We start from the raw sequence: 17,790 nt of genomic DNA, 5'->3' as shown, positions 1-17,790 counted from the left end.
GGGAGGTGGAGGTTGCAGTGAGCCGAGATCGCGCCACTGCACTCCAGCCTAGGCAACAGAGTAAGACTCCATCTCAAAAAGGGGGGGGGAAAAAAAAAGAAAAAGAGGTAACATAAGCTGGCTATCACATTTGAAGATAGAGACATCCACATGCAAAACCTCAAACTGTAGCAACAGCTTTTTATTATAAGTTACTTTCTAAGGCTCACAATGCAGTAGGGAGAGAAATATTGGGAAATGGGCAACTGGATTTTGGCTGTGTGACCACAGACATGTTACTTTCCTCCTCTGGTCTTCACTTTCTTCTTTGTATAGTAATTCTATCTGCAGTTTTCAACTGTATTTCTTAAAGCTTTGATGGGGAGAGAAGAGGACTGAAGGAACAAGGCTCCAGGCCTCCCGCAGTGCCCCAGCCCCACCCCTCCACCCCAGGTGTGCTGCTTCTATCTGGTCTGCACAACAAGTGTCCACACGAGGCTCTGCAGGTGAAGACATGCAAGCCACTGGGCTCAATGACTTCTCAGGTCTGCTGGAGAACTAACGTTCTGTGATAACACAGCAGCCACCATTCCTGCGGTGGCTTCCACCCGCGGGTGTTCCATTAACCACAGCTACCTGAAGAGATGGTTCCCTCCATGTTCCAGATAGGCAAATGGGTTCTGAGGGCTGACTTAGGTCCCCTGAGGTCACATAGTTACTGGAACACAGCAGAACTGGGGTCCAAACCCTGACCATGACCCCAAATCCCCCCACTCTGCCCTCTGGGCCTCATCCTCGCCTCTCCTGAGGCTCCGGGACCATGTGCCCTGCTGCCACAGGAGCAGTTCCTCATCCGGGGGCAGAAAGCCCACTCTGGGTTGGCAGCAATTCCTGGGACGGCCTCACCTGAGAAGACTCTTGGGCCTTGGCAAAAACATTCCCTAAAGTTCTCCAAATAAGGCTTCTTCTAACAAGATCCTGCCCTGGGCTGCCCACGCCAGGGGCAGGCCAATCAGGTGCTCCTCTAGGGCAGGGTCTTCCCTGGGGTAAAATGGAGTAAAATCCAAGTCAATTAAGAGCTCATGGAGTTGCTGAAATAAAGGTTGCCAAGGCTGGGCGTGGTAGCTCATGCCTGTAATCCCAGCACTATGAAAGGCCGAGGCAGGAGGATGGCTTGAGCTCAGGAGTTTAAGACAAGCCTGGGCAACATAGTAAGACCCCACCTATATTAAAAAAAAAATTAAAAAAAAAACCTTAAAAATTAGCTGGCCACAGTGGTGCGTGTCTGTAGTCCCAACTACTAAGGAGGCTGAAATGTGAGGATCACTTGAGCCTGGAATTTTGAGGCTGCACTGAGCCATGATCCTGCCACTGTACTCCATCCTGGTGACAGAGCAAGACCTTGTCTCAAAAAAATGATAACAATAAAAACAAAGTATGCCAAACTGCCAGCTCATTCAAGAGAAATCGTCTTCTCTTCCATGTCTATCCTAGCGACCTCATAATAAAGCCACAAGTCCTAGCCCAGAAAGCTCCCTGGGCCCCTCCTGCTCCCTGACTCAGGCCTCCCTGGGAATCAGCATTTATGGTGCAGACACTACCCACAGGGCTTCGCAGGGACCTGCACACAGTTCGCTCCCCACCTCCCTCAGGTCTGGACACAAATGCCACATGCTCTGCAAGGCCCTCCCTGGCCACTCCATTTCAAACTGTGACCTTGCCCCAGCGCTCCCGCCTACCCCACCACATCTCCGTCTTGCTGTTGTGTTCCTCCACAACACCTGCTACCACTGAACAGTTTATTTTCTGTATTCATTTTGGAATGGCTGCCTCCCATCACTAGAGCATCAGCTTGTGAGGGTAGATGTGTTTCTGAGATGCTGGTGCTGATTCCCCAGGACTTGGGTGAGTGCCGGGGAGCACAGGACGCCCTCCGTGGGTATTTCTTGAGTGAGGAAATAGATAAAGAGCTCCCAAATGCTTCATTCTAGGAGCCTGCAATATTAACGCATCTACCTATTAAATCACCGCATGCTCTCAACAACCCTGTAGGGCAGTTATGATTATTATCACACCCCTTTTCAAACGCAGAAACATGCAGTGGTAAGTTCACAGCTCCCTAGTGGTGCTGCTAGGATTAAAAATTCAGCAGGCTGACAGCAGAGTCTGAATACAAGGCCCAGGAAGTATACACTGCGGCCACCAGCCTCTCCCACCTGCTCCCGGCTCTGGGCACCTTGCCCACCACCACAGTTCCAAATCTTGCAAAACTGCTCGAGCGGCCCCTTCTCTGTGACATCCCAGAGAGGACAGACTCCACCCCAGCACCTAGGATGCCTCAGGGTGGCCTCTGGTCTCCTTTTCCAATGCCCTGCTCTAGACCACGATTCCTTGGGGGCAGCAACTGTGCTGTCTCCTTATCACATATTGCCTGGCTGAGCGGGCACTTAGAACGTGGCCATCAAGGAACAAATCAACTCCTCCTTTCACTTAAGAGCTTGGGTTGTGAGGAGAGCCTCTGGTGGCCCCGATGTGGCATGAGGCCCCATCTCCTCTGACCCTCTTGTAGGGGACTGACCTTTCCCAGAGAAACAGTCTTTGGATTTTCCATCAGCCCAGCACAGCCCTGAGGCTTCTCAGCCAATTTCACTGCTGTGTGCTGTGCTATGAGCTCATCGCTGGAGGAGGACCAATAGGCAAGATGTAGCTGATTCAAACACTGCCCTGGACCCCCAGAAAGGGACAGTAGCAGGGTCACTGGACTCCGGACAGAGGTGCTGAATGGCAGATAGTCTAAAGGAATGGCGTGGGGAGTGTTTGGGAGGGATGGGCTGGCGGCCGGGCAGCAGGTGCTCTTGGGTGCCTGGGCTCCAATCCCGAAGAACCCAGCATCCCACAGCCTCCCTGATTGGAATTCATCTTGATCCTCCTGCCTCACTCAGCCCCCATAATGTGGAAACTGGTGCTCAGAGGAACCAAATTACCAAATCAATATCACAAGTGGAGACCACTGCCCTGCAGGGTCAGCGCTTGGCTCACTCACCAGCCTTCCAGAATGCCTGTGACCCTGCCACCAGCGCTCGCCCTGGGTGCCTGGGCTGTGGATTAAGGGATGCTGATACCGAGTAGCTGTACCTCTCCCTGTTCTCCCATGGCTATGTCCTTGGTTCCCTCCCAGGTCTGCTTCAATCCCCGTCACAGTCTCCATGGCGGGGCCCCAAAGTGCTATCCTCCCCACAGCTCAGGGGTGGGGGCCTTCATCTCCACCCAGGCCGAGCCCAGAGCTTGCAGACCAACCTGTAGAAGGGACAGTGTGCAGCCAGCACCGCAGGGGCCTGCCGCGATCCTCTCCAGCACGGGGCATTGCCGGCGAACTCCCGGACCATCTCCAGCGTCCTGCGCTCACAGGGGTGCGCTTCGACCCTGCAGTCTGTGTCCACAACACACACCCGCACCCACGGAGGAGACAGGGTTCCACCTCCTCCCGCCACACACGCTCCCCCAGCGGCTGCTCCCGCTCCTGGGAGTTTTCACCACACCCCCAGGCTGGCCACCTTCTGCTCTCTCAGGTCAGGGCACATCTCCAGGTGAGTGGCCCTGCTCTGCCTGTTCAGCGGGGCATCCAGTCTCTAAGCATCTCCTCTGCTGGGCCCCACCCAACACAGCTTTTACATAATGTGCACACATGTACACTCCACATAATGTCATCACTCTGGCTCCTGGGTGGACCCTGACAAGGACAACTAGAATGCAGGGATCTTGCACCAAGCAGAAAGCCTCCTTGTGCTCCTCTGTGTGAACCAAGGCAGGGGCAGGAGACTTGGCTCTCTCTTGAGCAGGGGACAAGGAACCTACTACGTCTGAGTCTCAAGCCCTGGGCCTCTCTACCTCCATGAAGACAAGCTCGGGGCTCCCAGCTGGGAAACTCACAGGGCAGGGCACAGGGAGACAGCAGAGTGCCCAGGGTGGAGGCTGCCGGTCTCTCTCTTGCCTGCCCTCCCTCCCTGGGAGGCTCCTGGGTCCTGACCTCTTGCCTCAGGGAGCCCTCCCTGACCCCACATGGCACTTCCACTCCCTCCAGGCTGGAAGGTCTTACCTGGCGTGGTGCTGGAACAGATGGCAGAGTTGCTGAGGGTGCTGAAGAGGCCGTTGGTGGCGTCCTCCACCTGCTCAGCCAACAGCACATGCTGCTCTCTCGGCTCGCTGGCCAGGGCATGCAGCTCCTCCCACCTGTGCCAAGGGGTTGTGACAGCTTGTGGCCCTGTACCCACCCTTCTCCTGCCCACTCATCTCCTAGGCCATGGGTTCCTTGTGGATGGCAGCACAGATTTAGTGTCTGGTTTTGTCAGACCCATAGCTGGTGAGGAAAACAGTTAACCAGAATGGAAATGAAAGAAAGTGGTTCTAGGTAACAGCAAGTAAAGAACAAGCAAGCACAGCTGGTAACAGAATGCATCTGTACCCTCCTCTCTTCTAGGAAAGCCTATTTGCCCAGCAGCTAGACAAATGGGGTAAAGGGGAGTGGCCAGCCAGACTCCCCCTCCCCTGGCCCCAAGAGTGGGCTCTGCCTCAGGTTGATTAGAGGATTTTCTTGCATTGTTAAACTGTGGAAAGGGGTCTTTTCTCTCCAGGGTGGAGCTCTGAAGACGTGAGCTGGGCACCATCCGCAGCTCCAGTTCCAGCTTCCTAAGAAAGTCAGGTAAGAGAGGAGGCAACAGGCAGAGAACAGCAGAGATGTGTGGAAGAATCTTGATCACACTGAAGTCCCTGGCTCCTGCCCACCCCGAGGGACCCCCATCCCACCCAGTGAATGAGATGACTCCATGAATTTCCATTTTTGCCCAAATAAATTTCAGCAGAATTTCTGGTACTTGCAACCAAGTGTTCAAACAAAACCAAAGTCAATGCAAATGCTTAGGCTCCCAAAGGTCGAAGCTTCCTGTGCAGTGGAGCCAAAATGGCAAAGTGAGCAAAAGACAGATCCAGGGAAGGACCCGGACAGCTCTTCCAGTCCCCTCCCTTCCCATGGCCATGACACGATCCCCAGGCTGACCACCTGAGGGCTTGTTCCAGGGTGACTGAGGCTCTTACCTGGGAAACCTGACCCCCACAGCAAACACAGTGACACCCTTTTCCTTCAGCTGCTTGGCTGGCAGTGCCACATGTCCCTGGGACTTCCCATCAGTGACGATGACAAGGATCTGGGGCACAGAGGCATTTCTGCCTCCAGGGAACCCTCTGTTCAGAAGGTATTTCAGAGCAAGTCCCGTCTCCGTGCGCCCTCCTCTGTGCACACCCAGAAGGAAAAAAGAAGCAAAGTGAGTGATGCAAGGAGGTGAAGTTGGGATGAGAGCCGGAAATCGATGGGCTCTTCTGTTATTAGCAAAAAGTCACCTTCTCCTAGCAGAGGCTCAAAGTGATAGTTCTACCATCTAAACCACAACAATGAACAGAAATTACTTTTTCCATGCACTTGAGATTCACCCTGCAAGTCTCTGTTGTATTCTGTAATAATGTCATTCTTTGTGTGTTGGGTGTGTTTTCTCCTCCCCGAGTGATGACTCTGGGCCGACAGCTCTTGTCATTTGTCTGATACCTGCCTCCCATCTCCTCATCCCTGCGTCATCTCCTTCTTGTTATGGCTCAACATCTTGGGTTGGGAAAGCAGATAACTGAGCTTAGGAAAACTGTATGAGGAAGGATCCATAAGAGTGAAGGACAGGGCTTCAAGGCAAAGGTGTGATGAGTCTTTTATGTGATCCAGGCCTTTGTGGGCCATGTCCAGATTCAGGGTTGGGAGCTGGAAGGCTGAGCTGTCTGACCACCTCCAGATCAGGGCAGACTACAGGGGTCCCATCTCATCGGGATGCCAGTGGTGCTCTATTTGCCATGGCTTGAGACTCTCTCATCCTCACAGCTCAGTTATAGGAACTGTTGACTAGTCCTGGAATCCCAGAGCAGTATCTCTGCTAAATCTCAAATTAGGAGACTCCTGTAAGTGTCCTGTCAGAGAGAGGACTGCCAGCTTTGAGTGTCAGCTGGACAGAAAATAATGACTCACTACAATGGATTTTAGGTTACTGAATTGTGAGTCAGTCCCTGTTGCAGCCAAACTATTCAGTGGTTTGTAGCCCATCCAAACATGATCAACACTGTGAGGCTGATGGAATTACTGTGGTTATCAACTGTACACACAGAGAAAACCCTGTGGGAGCATTATTCTGTAATAGTGACTAACCACAGACTCTAGATGGGGGGCACATTTACACTCAGATTGTACCAACCATAAATTAAGGCAACGCCTACCTGTAATTCAACCCTAACTATGGTCATTCTTCTAATGTGAAAACATCCAACTGACAAGAGGCATGGGCATTGCCTGCTCTGTGTGTGTGTGTGTGTGTGTGTGTGTGTGTGTGTGTGTGTTTATTTTTCATGCAAGTCTGACATGAGTCCTCCTGCCCAGGCATCTCTCCTGGTTGGCTCCCCTCCAAGCAGCTACTCAGGAATCCAGGCTCCTTTCATGTTGTGGTTCCACCTTCCCCTCAGTCTTCAAAGTGCTCTCCATTCAGCAGCAAGACAGGCAAACAGCGTGAAAATTGTGCTTGGGAAGGATTTATAGACCAGCCCTAGAATATTCTTCACTTTTATTGCTTTCTAACACAAGCAAGCTCTTAAAGGGCAGTTTTCTTTGCGGTGCTCCATAAAGTTAAAAAATGTCAACAATAGCTGACAACTCCTAGAATTAACTGTCTTGCCTACAATATATATACTGACATTTGCATCGGTTAAAAATTCACTTACTTGTTTTCAACCCATGAGTATTTACTGTGGATCCACTAGAGGGAAGATAGTGAAATGGAGACCAGGAAGTATAACCGCGATCCCGCCCCTTAAAGAACTCCCGGTCTAGTTAAAGATACGGGATCTACAAGACAGCAAGTAAACAGAAATGCAAGGATGCAAATAACAGGAATTTGGAGGAGCAGATTCATTGTGGGGTGCAGCTGTCAGGGAACAGACTTTGGGGGAAAGAGCTTTTAAATGGGGTCTTGGTGAATCCGCTGATGAGGAAAGGAAGAAGCCATCCTGATTACAGGAAGGGGTTAAAGCAAAGACACAGGTGAGCAATGCAACCTGTGTTCTGGAGCTAGTGAGCAGAGCTTGGCTTGGACAATGGGCTTATCAAAGAAAAACAGAGCATACCAACACGGATGAGTCTTCGAAGAGGAAGACTACACCTACGCCACTGACTCCCAAGCGCCCCTAACTCCTCTCACACCCTGCTGGATCACACATTAGATACCGAAGACCACCAACCCAATTCTGATTCCCACTAATACTGTTTCCTTCACCAAAGAGCTCTTATATTTAAAAAGAGTGTTCTTCCAGGGCTCCTGGGAGAGCAGAATGGCTTCCATTTCTAAAGGATAATATTAGTGCTGACATTTTACTTTATGCCAGACACTTCACACACACACCTGTTACTGAATGTAATCCTTACATCCATGGTAAAAAGTGCTAATCTTAACACTTAACAAACGAGGAAACTCCATTCAGAGAACAGTGATAACTGCTAATATTTCCCAGGCATTTAGCATGTGCCACTGTGCTCATGTTTATCTATATATGCTTAGCATATTATCATATAATTCTCGCCACAGCTCTCTAGAATAGGGGAGTCCAGAGAAGGGTCTAAACTAAGGTTATGCCACTCATGAGTGGTGAAGGCAGGACTTGAACCCAAGGCCCTCCACTTCCACAGCCCAAGTTCTTAAACAGATAGTTACATACTCGTGAAGGCACGTGACTCTCATCTGGCTAGTGGAGGTCGGAACTGGAGTTTAAGCCCAGTCTGGTTGATTTTGAAGTTGATGCTCTTTCCTCTCCAGGAGTCAGCTCAATCTGGCCTGCTGTCCATTTTTATAAAGTTTTATTGGAAAACAGCCATACCCACTGATTTATGTACTGTCTACACAGAGAGCACTGGCCTAAAAATACAATTATTTACTATACAAGCTTTTACTGAAAAAGTTTGCCACCCCCTGTTCTAAACTGTCCGCCTAAATGCTCACAAAACTTTCTTCTCATCCAAAGTCAAGGTGCTTCAGTGGCTTTGAAGCAACCTGCGCCTCTAGCCACTGGCCACTGAGCCCTATGGCCTCCTGGCTATGTTCTTGGATTCTGAGGTTCTCAACCAGTCCTTGCCTTCTCTCCCCAAAGCCTCCCCTCCCCTGTGGTCCATCTGATCATTATCACTCCTATAGGCTCACAACTTTAGGAATGAAAAGAAAAAGTACTTGTTCCCCACACTCTGTTCTGTTTCTCACAGGGGTCTGCCCTTGGGCCCCTTCAGAGTTAAACTGGTTTTCCTTTCCACCTACCACCTTCAGGGGAAGGCTTGGGTTCCATCCAGATTTTGTTTTCTTGTTTTTTGAGACGGAGTCTCACTCTGTCACCCAGGCTGGAGTGCCGTGGCGTACTCTCAGCTCACTGCAACCTCCACCTCCCGGGTTTAAGCGATTCTCCTGCCTCAGCCTCCCGAGTAGCTGGGACTACAGGCACTCACCACCATGCCCTGCTAATGTTTGTATTTTTAGTAGAGACAGGGTTTCACCGTGTTGGCCAGGCTGGTCTCGAACTCCTGACCTCAGGTGATCCACCTGCCCTGGCCTCCCAGAGTGCTGGGATTACAGGTGTGAACCACCACATCTGGCCCATTCAGATTTTCTAGTGGGTCTGGGCCTCCCTCTTCACAACTATCAGCCTGTGGTTACAGAGAAATTAAATTTCAGAGACATGAGAGCCCAGGCTGCCCACCACACAGGCCTTCACATTGCTCAGCAGTGATAACCGATGCTGTCACCCTCTCTACCTCAGCACCCTGTGAAGGCTTTCCCACAAGAACCCTGTCTGCTGGCTTGCAACCAAGGTAAGGTGAGATTCCTCATGGCTTGACCTCTGAGATGTGAGAAGAAACCTCTCCGCTTACTCTAGGAAGCATTTCTGCCTGAGAGTCTGTTCTGAGCTCAGCATCTACTTCCACATTTAACCAACGAGGAAACCCCACTCAGAGAATAGTGGTAATAACTGCTAATATTTCCTGGCCACTTAGCAGGTGCCAGATGCTGTGCTCAACCTATGTTTATCTACATACGCTTAGCATATTCTCATGTAATTCTCACCACAGCTTTCTGGAATAGGAGAGTCCAGAGAAGGGTGTAAACTAAGGTTATGCCGCTCATGAGTGGTGAAGGCAGGACTTGAACCCAGACAGGGGGGCTCTGAGGCCAGAGTCTCACCAGGATTTTTCTAATTTCTCTCAAATTGGACTAAACTAGGTTACAAGATGAAAGTTCACAGATCAGCTACTGTCTTGGGGGTGATGACTGCCATGCATGAACTTTTGGAGAGGGGTGGTGGGAGGGCTAGAATGAAAACATTTTGCTATCAGTACAGACAAGTAATTAAGAACATGAGTTCCAGAGGTGGAGGGGCTCAAATATTAGTTTTGCAATATCTTAGCAGGTAAACTTGGAAAAGTTACTTGACCTGAGTCCCAGTTTCCTTCCACGTTAAAAGGGGAAAGAAATAGTATTGTTAGAGGATGAAATACTGGGTCCAGCGCCTCTGAGGACCTAGTGGGTGGCTGTTACCAAAATGAACCCACAGCGGCCTACTGTAAGAAGTTTATCTTTTGAGTCTAGTCTCAAATTCTAGTGTTCATAAAAATCTCTCAGGAGACTTAATGATGTGGATTTTCAGGTCCTATTCCCTGACAGTCCAAATTGGTGGGTCTGCAACTTGGCCTGAGAATCTAGATTTCAAACCAGCACTCCCTCTCTCTCCCTCCCTCACCTCCCTGAAAGTCATTCTGATGTCAGCAGGCCATGAAACAGACTATGAAAAATAATTCATAAGGGGCCAGGCACTGTGGCTCATGCCTGTCATCTCAGCATTTTGGGAGACCGAGGTGGGCGGATCACCTGAGGTCAGGAGTTAGAGACCATCCTGGCCAACATGGTGAAACCTCATCTCTACTAAAAATACAAAAAGAGAAAAAAATTAGCCAGGTATGGTGGCAGGGGCCTGTAATCCAGCTATCGGGAGGCCGAGGCAGGAGAATCGCTTGAAACAGGTAGGCGGAGGTTGCAGTGAGCTGATATCGCCCCCACTGCATTCCAGTCTGGGTGACAGAGAAAGACCCTGTCTTAACAATAATAATAATTCATAAAAACCCAGCTGGTGCGGTGGCTCACTACTGTAATCCCAGCACTTTGGGAGGCCAAAGCGGGTGGATCACCTGAGGTCAGGAGTTCAAGACCAGCCTGGTCAAGATGGTGAAACCCCATCTCTACTAAAAATACAAAAATTAGCCGGGTGTGGTGGCAGGTGCCTGTAACCCCAGCTACTCAGGAGAGTCTGAGGCAGGATAATCACTTGAACCCGGGAGGCAGAGGTTGCAGGGAGCCGAAATCGCGTCACTGCACTCCAGCCTGGGTGAAAGAGCGAAACTCCGTCTCAAAACGAAAAAAAAGAAAAGAAAACCCACTGTAGGTACAGTGATGTTGATTACATCTTTTTTTCTCAACAACAGACAAAAATTCTGGAATCAACCTAAATGTTACCTTTTAGGAGATTAAATATACTGTGATAGCTGAACTTGGATTATTAAATAATCATTAAAAAGGATCAACGTGGAAAATAATACAGCTTTATGTAATAGCACATACCAAATAATATTAAGGGGAAAAAAAGACAAAATGCTTTGTAATTCTAACTAACCTAAAAGCCACATTTCAACGTTAATGTGGTTTGAAAGAGGCCAGGGAAGGCCATCAACAGTTTTGTGCTAAGGTAAAGTGGAGACAAAGCTATGGAGGGAGTCCAAAAAATTCAGTCACAGTAAACACAGGGTTGTGTTACTATGAGATTAATGAAATGAGCACGGCTGGGCAGCCAGCAGGCCAGAAGCTCTGTGCATTCAGGAACCAATCAGCAGCCAGGTCTTATCTTGATTTTATGTTATTGTGGGATGCAATGTTGGAAGGTTTGACTGCAATGTTTTTTAAACTTCTTGCAAAGTAGCAGTAAGGTGGTTGTCAGAGTGGTTTCTTAACTACCTCAAAACATACTTTTGGGGGATTGCGTTGGTCTGGAAAGGCAAGTATCCTGGGTTTGGGTCGAGCTGTCCTAATCAGTCAAGCATTTAACATTTCACTGTCACTCGAGGGGATGGATACCCCATTCTCCCTGATGTGATGATTACTCATTGCATGCCTGTACCAAAACCCCTCATATACCCCATAAGTATATACACCTACTACGTACCTACGAAAGTTTAAAATTTAAAAACAAAACTTCACTGTAGAAGAAGAAAGGAAGGTCATCACTCCCATTTGGCCCATGTTCCTCCGTTCTGATTCATAACAGCTTGTCTTCATTTTTAGTGTCCTCAGTAACCCCACAACTGGGGCCAAAAATCAGCGCCTCCTTTCCTTGTTTGTTGTCACTTACAGTTGTCCTAGGAAACATAAGTGCTAACCATACACAGCCCCAGAAGAGCTGACCTTGTTCAGACACATAAGAAGTCTTATGTGTCTTATGTGTCAATCTTAGTGTGTCTCTGCATTTCATATGTTATAAATAATGCTCTCAAGCCCTTAGTTATGACCTCAACACAGCTGAAAAGCAGCTCAACTAATCATCTGGGGGGTGTGGGAGAGGGAGCATGATAAGAGGTGGGAAAGGACAGCTGGGTGGGGCCTACTGGATTGGCAGTGTAACCCACTGATCCTGGCCAGGGCACCTGTTTCTTCTCGGCCTCAATATCCTCCTCTGTAAAATAAGGGATGGAAAACATACTAGATGATCTCAATTCTCCTTGCTCCTTTTGTACCAATTCTTTGAGATTTGATTAGTTTTTCAGACAAGAGCAGAGCTGAATTCTTTGAGTCAAAGTCACTCAAATGGTCTTTGACTTTTAGCCTTAAACTTATACCAACAGCCTTTTTCCTCTGAAAATGCATACTGCATATAATGGGTAAATTTCTGTAACTACTTTATTGATATAACTTATATAACATAAAATTCACACTTTTAAAGTGTACAATTCAGTGATATTTAGTATATTCACAAAGCTGTGCAATCATCACCACTATCTAAGTCCAAAACATATTCTTTACCCCCAAAAGAAGCCCTATACCCATTAGCAGCCATTCCTCATTCCCATCAGCCCCTGGCAATAACCAGTCCACTTCTTATCTTCATGGATTTGCCTATTCTAGACGCTTCATAAAAAGTAGAATCATGGCCAGGCATGGTGGCTCACGCCTCTAATCCTAGCACTTTGGGAGGCTGAGGCAGGTGAATCACCTGAGGTCAGGAGTTCGAGACCAGCCTGGCCAACATGGCAAAACCCCGTCTCTATTAAAAATACAAAAATTTGCCAGGCATGGTGGCGGGTGCCTATAGTCCCAGCTACTTAAGAGGCTAAAGTAGGAGAATCGCTCGAACCCAGGAGGCGGAGGTTGCAGTGAGCTGAGATCACGCCACCGCACTCCTGCCAGGGTGATAGAATGAGATGCCATCTCAAAAAAACAAAAAAAGTGGAATCATATAGTATGTGACCTATTATGCCTGGCTTCTTTCACTTAACCTAATGTTTTCAAGATTCCTCCATGCTATACCATGAATCAGTACTTCATTCATTCTTACAGTTGAGTAGTATTCCATTATTTGGATATACCACATTTTGTTTATACATGCATTAGTTGAGGATTTTTTATTGTTTCCGTTTTGGAGCTGCTATAAATAGCACTGGTATGAACATTAGCATACAACTATTTTTGTGCGCCCATGTTTTTAATTCTCCTGAAGTGGAATTGCTGGGTCATACCTAAATCTATGTTTAACATTTTGAGAACTGCCAAACTTTTTTCCAATGTGGCACGCACCACTTACAAACCCACAAGCAATGGATGAGGGCTCTGCTTTATCCACAGCTTTACCAACACTTGTTTTTGTCAGTCTTTGAGCCATCGTAGTGGCTACGACATGGTAGTTCACTGAGGTTCTGATCTGCATTTCCTTAATAGTTAATGATGTTGATAATCCTTTTGTGTACTTATTGGCCATTTGTCTATCTTCTTTGGAAAAATGTCTATTTACAAGGTTTCTTTGCGAGGTGATAAAAATGTTCAAAATTTAGAGTAAAAGTTGCTTAACTCTGTAAATATTCTCAAAACCACTGAGTATATTTCACATTAAATGTGTTAACTTTATGGCATATAAAATATATCTCCATAAAGCTGTTTTTAAAAAATTAGTGTGTATAACAATCACAGCGGAGGGTGGGGAGAGGTCTTTTAAAAGTGCAGATTCGGCCAGGCGTGGTGGCTCACACCTATAATCCTAGCACTTTGGGAAGCCAAGGCGGGCAGATCATAAGGTCAGGAGATCAAGACCATCCTGGCTAACACAGTGAAACTCCATCTCTACTAAAAAATACAAAAAATTAGCCGGGCGTGGTGGCGGGCACCTGTGTCCCAGCTACTTGGGAGGCTGAGGCAGGAGAACGGTGTGAACCCGGGAGTTGGAGCTTGCAGTGAGCCAAGATCACGCTACTGCACTCCAGCCTGGGCAACAGAGCAAGATTCCATCCCAAAAAAAAAAAAAAAAAGAAAAAGTGCAGATTCCTGGCTGGACACAGTGGCTCACACCTGTAATCCTAGCAGTTTGGGAGAGCAAGGCAGGTGGATTGCTTGAGCTCAGCAGTTCAAGACCAGCCTGGGCAACATGGCAAAACCCCATCACTACAAAAATAGAAAAATTAGCCCAGTGTGGTGGCGCATGCCTGCAGTCCCAGCTACTTGGGAGGCTGAGGTGGGAGGATGGCTTGAGCCTGGGAGGTAGAGGTTGCAGTGAGCCAATATAGTGCCACTGCACTCCAGCCTAGGCAACAGAGTGAGACTGTGCTTCAAAAACCAAGCGCGGATTCCTAAATATACCAAGAGCAGCGAGTGATTCCACAAACCTGGGAGGAAGTCCCAGCTCTGTGTGTCTTTGTCAAAGATACGGAGCAAGGCTGAGACTGTTCTCTGTAAGAAGCCAATTCTTGGAGGCCCCAAGGGCACAAGGCTCCAGGGGAAGAAAAGGCCAATGTGCACTAATGTATTTTTTGAACACATATTAATGAGCTCTTTCCTTTTGTACTTTCTTGCATGATGACTTGCCCCTTAATCTGTTTAAGGGCAGAGGAAAGGGCTGGGATACACAGTCCAAGATAAAAGTCAGTGAGGGTTACTCGGACATTCTTGAGGTCCGCAGGGCTCCCAGAGTCCCTGATGTACCCACTGTAGGGCCTCAGGTTTCCTGAGAGCACCGACAGAACTACAGAGGCTTGCAACTGGAAAAAGGCCCTCAGAGCTCAGAGCCTTTGCAATGGGAGGAGACAGCCAAAAACGGCCCTGACCATGGACTTTGGGGGACTTCAGTGGACACTAGTACAAGGGGCAGCAGGAGCCCAGAGTGGATCCAGAGACCAGAATGGCAAGGGGCAAGTCAAAGTCATTATTCTGTGAGGGCTTGTGAAGAACATTATATATGTGTATGTATATACATGTATGTGTAAATATGTGCATATGTATATATGCATATATATGTATCACATGTGTATAGATTATATGTGTATATATGTAAAATACATAAAATATGTGTATAAAAACATATGAGCATATACACATATCATATTCAGATGCACACATCAGCTAACTTATAATGTAAGTAAACATATGACTATATATATATATTTAGAGGGTGATATTGTTTGGATGTTTGTTGCCTCCAAATCTCATGTTGAACTGTAATGCAGTGTTGGAGGTGGGGCCTGGTAGAAGGTGTCTGGATCATGGGGGTGGATCCCTCATGAATGGCTTAGCACCATCCCCTTGGTGATGAGTGAATTCACATCGGGTTGTTTTAAAATGTGTGCCACCTCCTCCTCTCTCTTGCTCCTGCTCCCTCCATGTGATGCACCTGCCCCCCCTTTGCCTTCCACCATGATTGGAAGCTTCCCGAGGCCCTTACCAGGAGATGTTGGCATTATGCTTCCTGTACAGCCTGCATAACCATGAGCCAATAAAAGTTTTCTTCATAATTTACCCAACCTTAGGTATTTCTTTATAGCAATGCAAGAACAGACTAACACATAAGGTGTGTATATGTATGAGCACATAACCAGATAGTCATAATTTTTAAAGCACTCTCAATAACAGAGGGCACTTGCTCTTTTTAGACCACAAAAATGAGGCTCAGAGAAGTGCGGTGAACTGTCCAAGCTGCAGTGGTCACAAGAGACAGAAATGGGATTAAGACTCAGTGTTCCTCCTATTCCTCCAGGCTCTTAACCCCATTCGTGACCTTCAATAGCACTTTCTCCCAGGTAATTGACAACTATACATCACAGCAGCAAATTTTTTTACTTCCACTTAAATTCCTACCTGGGACATTATCATGCAATAAGGAGGGGCAGCCTTGAGAATGGAATTCGTGTGACCAACTGTGCCCAGCTGGGCCCCTGAAAGCAGCCCACAGTCCTCTCTGTGAGCCCAGAGCAGGACCAAACCCTTCAATGGAGCAATTTTAAGAGCAGCTGGTGTCACCCTAACCACAGCAGTATCTGATCATACATACTTGAAAATCATCCTCTTGATTTTTGCCTTCACTTCCTGTTGGGTTGAAAATGAATCCAAGGGGAATTCCAGATGAGGAATGGAACTGAACTGGAACGCTCCCACTCTGACCTGCAGTAGGAGACAGTGGGCTCAGGGCCCCGAGACTGGGGTCAAGTCAAAAACATTCCTAAGAGGAAAGAAGGGGCAAGAAAGGTTAACAACCCTGCCTCCCACCCACTCAACAAACACCAATGCCAGAGCTTTCTCCTGTCTCCCTGGGAGGAAGTTCCAAAGACCCCTTTGGAGAACCTGGAAAAAAAAACCAGCCAAATCTGTTTGTGTTCTGCACTGACGACCCCAATTCAATCTTCTTGACTGACCTTCTGCTAGGCAGCTGAACATTCTGGCAGTGTTCTCAGCTGAGCTTGTGAATCTTTAGGGCAGGGTCTCCGCTCACTTTTACCAACTGCCTCCCAGCTGCCAGTGCTGTCTTGAGCAGTTTCATGCACTATCTCATTTAATCCACAGAGTCACTATTAACACCCACATTATGGGTGGAGAAATCCCAATGTGGAGAATATATACGTCTGGCCCAAGGCAAATGCTTACTTGCCCAGGACTAGTAAGAAAGGCAGCCAGGCCATCGGACTTTGTGCCTATGGTCTTCCCTAAGACCCAGTTATAACTCCTGCCTTCTTAGCAGCCAGCACAGGCCAGCAGCAAAACACTTACTGACCCAACTGGGGCTGCTGCGAAGCTAACCACAGCCACCATCACTGATAACTCATCACTAAGCACAGCCACCCCACAACCCAGTCCTTGACTGGGTGGTCAGCCCCGCCAGACCTGCTCCTGCCAACTTAAAGAAAGTCCAGGTCTCTAGACCACAGTCAGACCTGGGGGACAATCAGCATCCACAACTGAGACGACCAGCATTGGGGCTGAAGTTCTTCTGTAATGAAGGAGAACACTGGTGAATCCACATAGATTTTGTGTCCTAATTGAGGAGGCCACAGAAGATCCAATGCCTTGCAAAACTGGAGAAAGGAAACTGAGTAAAGTCGCTCTCTGGATCCTTAAAGTACTAGCATGTCTTAGGCAGAGAAGGCTACAAACATTCAGGTTTCCTCCCGAGGGCCCAAGGCCTGCACCTCATCATTGGTTCTCCAAAACCCCTGGAGAAACAACATTCTCTGTTACTATTCTCAAAACTAACCCTAGCTCTGGCCAAGAGTGCAAATGGGCCAAGTGAGTCATGTTTAAGCAACGATGCTGCCCTCTGCTCCTCACTTGAATTCCCTCACTGCCGTTCCCTCGTTCCCTCGACAGGCCTGGGACTTGGGAGATGATGGAAACGCCCTGCCACACCAGGCCGGCGGCATCTGCTCCGGATCAGCTGGGTGGGGTTCCCTTTTGCAGGCAGGGTGCTCTGGGGAGGAGCTCTTCGGCACCTTAAGCAGAATGAAATCTCAGTCTTCAGTGGGCACATGGGGGAGATGGACACAGGCAGACAGACCAGTAGGTGATCTCGGGAAGAAGCTTCTGGGAAGGAGAGCTTCCTAGGTTTTCCTTGAAGTTAGTGTGTGATTAAAAAGGGGCATCTCAAACCAGGGGGAAAAGATGATCTAGTCAGTCAATGATATTGGGACAACTGGAGAGCAATCCACAAAAAATAAAGGATAAACTGTAAATGAATTCAAGATTTTGGGGTGAAAAATCTAAATATGAAAGTTCTAGAAAACCTCAGGAGAATTTCTAAAATTTCAATGTGTAAAAAGACCTTACTTTCTATTACTTAAAATCCAGAAGCTATAAAGGAAAGATTGACAAATGTGAATGCACCAAAAAAAAAAAAACAACTTCTGTGGGATGAAACATACCTTAACAGAATAAAAAAATAAAGACAAAATGGAAAAATTATGTGCAATTCATGTTAAAGGGTTAGCTTCCTCAATATATAAAAAAATAAGAATCAACCTACAAAAGACCAACAATCCAACAGAAAATGGGCAAAGGATTTGAACAGAGATCACAGAACAGGAAATACAAATAACTCTTTAATGGAAAGATACCTGGGCTCACCATAATGAAATAGCATTTTTCCCCATCCATTTAGCAAAAAACCATATACGATGTT

The 17,790-nt window shown here is 47.7% G+C and overlaps 1 protein-coding gene across 2 annotated transcripts in view; it reads right to left on the bottom strand.

Moving 5' to 3' along the window:
• The window catches only part of VWA2 (von Willebrand factor A domain containing 2), a 51,081-nt gene that overhangs the window by 12,182 nt on the left and 21,109 nt on the right, over positions 1–17,790 (bottom strand). For both annotated transcript variants that reach the window (XM_025397488.1, XM_025397489.1), the window contains exons 5-8: positions 15,673–15,782; positions 5,071–5,265; positions 4,076–4,209; positions 3,277–3,409 (exon numbers count right to left, since the gene is read on the bottom strand). In XM_025397488.1, coding sequence (XP_025253273.1) covers positions 3,277–3,409; positions 4,076–4,209; positions 5,071–5,265; positions 15,673–15,782 — 572 coding nt within the window. The remainder of the gene's footprint in view (positions 1–3,276; positions 3,410–4,075; positions 4,210–5,070; positions 5,266–15,672; positions 15,783–17,790) is intronic.

The sequence above is a fragment of the Theropithecus gelada genome, chromosome 9 (assembly GCF_003255815.1).
Source record: "Theropithecus gelada isolate Dixy chromosome 9, Tgel_1.0, whole genome shotgun sequence".
NCBI classification, from domain to species: Eukaryota; Metazoa; Chordata; class Mammalia; order Primates; family Cercopithecidae; genus Theropithecus; species Theropithecus gelada.
The sequence above is the reverse complement of the archived record's forward strand: the minus strand, read 5'-3'. Positions and strand labels throughout refer to the sequence as shown.